At 41.2% G+C, this 4,347-nt stretch overlaps 1 protein-coding gene across 1 annotated transcript; it reads left to right on the top strand.

Moving 5' to 3' along the window:
• Positions 1-2,096: 2,096 nt before the first annotated feature.
• Positions 2,097-3,125, top strand: LOC140556771 (transmembrane protein 252-like). The gene is made up of 2 exons (XM_072680836.1): positions 2,097-2,441; positions 2,893-3,125. The coding sequence occupies exons 1-2, from the start codon at positions 2,167-2,169 to the stop codon at positions 3,119-3,121; spliced, it is 504 nt and encodes a 167-aa protein (XP_072536937.1). The 5' UTR covers positions 2,097-2,166; the 3' UTR covers positions 3,122-3,125.
• Positions 3,126-4,347: the final 1,222 nt, after the last annotated feature.

The raw sequence follows: 4,347 nt of genomic DNA on the forward strand, positions 1-4,347 counted from the left end.
GGCCATATCTGGGCATGGTGTCAATAGGCTCATGTTTATCTGCTTCAGCGAGTCCTATTCTATTGCCAATACTGAAACTAGACAAACTATGTGTGTGCATTTGCATATGTGTGTCAGCAATGGGTGCAACTTAAAGTAGCTAAATGTATTTATTAGAAAAGGTGTCCACAAACATTTGGACATATAGTGTTATTATAAATATGGGGCACATTTATATTGATTGGATACGAATGAAGTCTGCCTGAACTCTGGAAATTATGGACACCACCAAATGCTGAGTTGCTCTGACAGCCTTTTGCTGCTAAGGCCTTCAGTTGCTACCTGTTTATGTGTCTTTCTGCCTTGGGTTGCCTTTCTTGGGTTGCTTCAGCAGTATGTTTTGGTTTACCTCATCTAAGCAGAACGTACATAAGTAGCAGAATTACAGAACTGCTACTTCTATCAACAGTCACATCATCAGTAAGCACCGGTGACCCAGTTCCATTGGCAGCCATACATGCCCATGCCATACCAGTGCCTCCACCATGTTTGATGGATGATGTGGTATGCTTCAGATGATGAACTCTTCCTGTCATCTCCATACTCAAGTTAATCTTGGTTTCATCTGGCCAAAGAATCTTGTTCCAGAAGGGGGCAGATGTTTTCTATTAGCCTAATCTGACCTTTCTGTTCTTGAGTGTTACCAGTGGTTTGCATCTTGAGATAAACTCTCTGTAGTTATTCCTGAAGGTGTCTTCTGATTGTAGACTTTTACAAAGTCTACACACACCTACCTTTTCTAGAGTGTGCTTCACTTGACAATGCTGTGATGTTTATTTATTTATTTCTTTTCAAGAAAAGAATGCATCTACTTCAGTAATTTGGTGTTTTTCACCAGTGCATTCTTTCTTTATAAAAATGTATTAACATGTCAGACATCTGTGCCCTCGGTACTGCATGTGTGCTCTCACCCCTCCTTCTCAGTATCCACTCCAACTACTGCATCATTAAGGACCATATCTATGAATGAATACATTCAGCTACTATAAGTTGCTGCATCCTGTCTAGTCCCTGTAGAGAAGTACTGCCAATAGAATAGGACTCTCTAAAGCAGAAACATGAGCCTATTGGCACCATGCCTGATGTCAGTTAGAGGGGTATTAAGGCCCCAGCATTGAGCTGTGGAGCAGTGGAGCTGTGTTCTCTGGAATGATAGATGGTGCTCCATCCAATGCTTTTGGGATGAGTTGGGGAGTTGGGTATGAGGTTGGGTGGGGACCAAATCAAATCCTCAAAGCAGTGCATCAAAATGTAGTAGAAAGTTTTCTTTCCTGGACAGTAGAGACAGTTACTCCAACAAAAGCAGGATATACTCTTTTTAATACCCTTTATTTCAGAAGAAACGATGAATAAGCAGATGTCCTAAAACTTTTGTCTAGATAGTGTGTAGCATGCTTGTTAAAATACTTCAAATAAAGTGATTCTGGGTTTTGAAAAGGAAGGTTCGAAAGGTTATAAAGTCCAGTCCACTTTGTCCAATGTGTCTCTAAAGCGAATAAGGTGGTCTCAGGATCCATATCAGTAGTTTAGCACAAAAGAGACCTTTAATTGCATTTGGTTGGGCAACTTTTCCATGCGAGAGTATTAAATCAAAAAGACGCATATGCTGAAACCATTTATTCTAAATGATTAACAAATTTACCACTGGTAATTACTACTGAGACAAAACAAGACCTTTGACTTTTTCCATGCTGTTGTATTTTTTCCATTGACTGTGATGTGCCAAACTTTAGTAAAATGTCATGGATGAGGTCATATTCTTGGAATAATTAGCCAGACAAGTGCAATGCCAATGAGTGTGATCTTTGAATTGACCGAATCAGTCTGCTGGCACAAGATGAAGATGAAGTTCAGTTTACCAGACAAGGGCACAACCTTATTTTAACCTTATCACAGACTTTTACACAGGCCTTATCACAACATAACTTCCTTACAATTGTGGGAATGGAATTGAGTGTGTTGCTTAACTCACAGATTTGATAGGCTTGGATCGGTTTCTCTAGAGACACGTCAGGCAGGTCAAACTTCAACCTGCTGTTAAAAAGCCGTGATCCAAAACATCTCTGCTTGTCTCCGTTGTCCAAGCACATTGCTGTTCTTCAGATTGGAAGACACTTAACCAACACCATGAATATAAGGAAACACCTGATGGCTACAGCCCGCCTTGTGCTACCCACCACTGGCTTAAGTCTCATCTGTGGGGGCGCTTACATCAACTCCATCCAAAGTGACCAAATGCAGATGCTGAAGGAGGTCTTCACCTACCTCCTCATCATTTTGGGCTTCATCCTCCTTGTTGTCGGAGTGCTGTGGTCTGTTGGTCATGGAGTGAAGGGTGTGCTGGTCAAATGGTCGGGAGGGAGGATCCGACACAATGATGTCCATGTGTTTACTGTAGACAGGTAGACCCAATTTTTCTTCTTTGAGTATGTATACGGTCATTATGAAGAGAATCATTGAATGCTCATTTGCTTTAAACAGCAATCTTCTGTAAACATAAACAACTCTAATGCCAGGTGTGGGCTAATGGAGTATAAAGTGCCTCAGCATTGAGCTGTCACACAAATCTTGTGTTTCCAAAATAGCAATTTTACAGGAGAAGAAAAAAACTTTTTAATGTAACGAACAACTGGCAGAAACGTTAAAAACAGCAAAAATGGGGATACAGGATTTCCGTGGGCCAGTGACAATATGCTAAGCAGTGGATAGAGATTAGGTTGAAACCCTGTCTTGCGTGAAATTCAGAACTATTTTGACATTTCCAACGAAACCATGTTTTGCCAAATCTAATTATTGCTATTACTTCCATCTTGTCATTAATTACTACATAAATTTCTATCTTTTTTTGCCCAGGGCGAGCTTTCCACCATCATATGAAGAATCACAGGTCGGAAACCCCATCCCTGTGATCATGCAGTGGCCAGGCTCAGCTCCTCCAGTGTATAGTGAGAGCAGCTTTGAGATCTGCACTGAGGACTTCAGTCATGAGGAACCACCTACGTACCAGCAAGCTATTCTCCAGAACCAGGCTGCTCCACAAACCGCCAGCCTACCAACAAACAGCTCCACAGAACCATTCTGAAAAGGCCTGACCAATGAGAAGAGAGAAAAGCCCAGAAGCCCAAGTGAGTGAAGAAGTAGTTCAGTTCAAAGACGGTTCAGAGCTTTTCCAGGATCTTCAGCCTTCAGGGAGTGACGTGATTGAGAAAACTTGCCCGTTCTTGGATGATGACTGCGCAGTATGTTAAAGGATAAAGGATAAAAGGATGGGATACTGCAGACAGCTGAAGAAAATGTATACAGTTTGTTGAATGTGGGACGGAGGTGGGAGAGTTGCTTTGAAGCAACAATGAAAATAAGACCCTGTGCTAATGAGAAAGACACTGGAGACTGTTAATAGCCCTGTTTTTCAAAAGCATCTTACTGTTATGATTATTTACCATCATAAATGGTAGAGAGAGAGAGAGTTCAGTGTAATGCTTGTTGGACTATATAAGAATCAGCTTTGTGGCTTTCGGGAAACCCAGCCAGGGTCAGTTTTGGTGGTGATGGCCGATTAGAAGAGGACAGTTTTTGCCTATGAATGTAATGAGATCAGTCGATGCAATTGTTCTAAGCTTGGTTGCCATAGCAAGTTGTCATAGCACAATGATCATTGTTACATGAGCAAGTGAGTAATCCACATCTGGAAACATCTGACATAATGATCAATGTATACCAATAATAACCAATAATAACAAACATGCTGTGATGCTGTGTTGGCTGAGGCTGGTCAACTGGTCAACCCCAGCACACTGGAGTGTATTACTATGTTAAAGCCAGTGTTGACAAAGTGTGTGTACTCAAACTAAGTGCATATTTTCATTTTAACGAATTGTCATTAGTGTCTCTCTGTAAGTCCTCTGTCAATGTCTCTTTATCGATAGGTCAAAAGCTTGTAAGCTTGCCTGTTTTTTAAATGTTTGTATTAATAAAGAATTACACTGTACACTGTTATATCTGGATATGGTAAAAAAGGCCACATATAAATGCTAGTGTAAACGCTAAGATGCAACCAGATACAGATCCGATCCCTCAAACTACTTCAGGAGGTCGTCTGAGACATGCTGACGCCTCATAGCAGTGTAATTGCATTCATCTCTCCAAGGCACATTTAACAATCAAAACTGCTCCCAGTACACGCTACGCAACGAGAGAATTTGCATATTTCGTCCCACACAGCGATCAGATTTTGGTCTGACTAACCAACATGTTTAAGTCACAGCCTTGACCTACACATGGCCTGCATGGAAATCTCCTATCGAACAC

This window comes from Salminus brasiliensis, chromosome 6 (assembly GCF_030463535.1).
Source record: "Salminus brasiliensis chromosome 6, fSalBra1.hap2, whole genome shotgun sequence".
Taxonomy (NCBI): domain Eukaryota; kingdom Metazoa; phylum Chordata; class Actinopteri; order Characiformes; family Bryconidae; genus Salminus; species Salminus brasiliensis.

Bases quoted from the DNA above. Each gene is read 5' to 3' on its own strand.
- LOC140556771 (XM_072680836.1), top strand. From the start codon at position 2,167: ATGAATATAAGGAAACACCTGATGGCTACAGCCCGCCTTGTGCTACCC. The intron at 2,442-2,892 runs GTAGACCCAATT...TTTTTTGCCCAG, and splicing joins CATGTGTTTACTGTAGACAG to GGCGAGCTTTCCACCATCAT.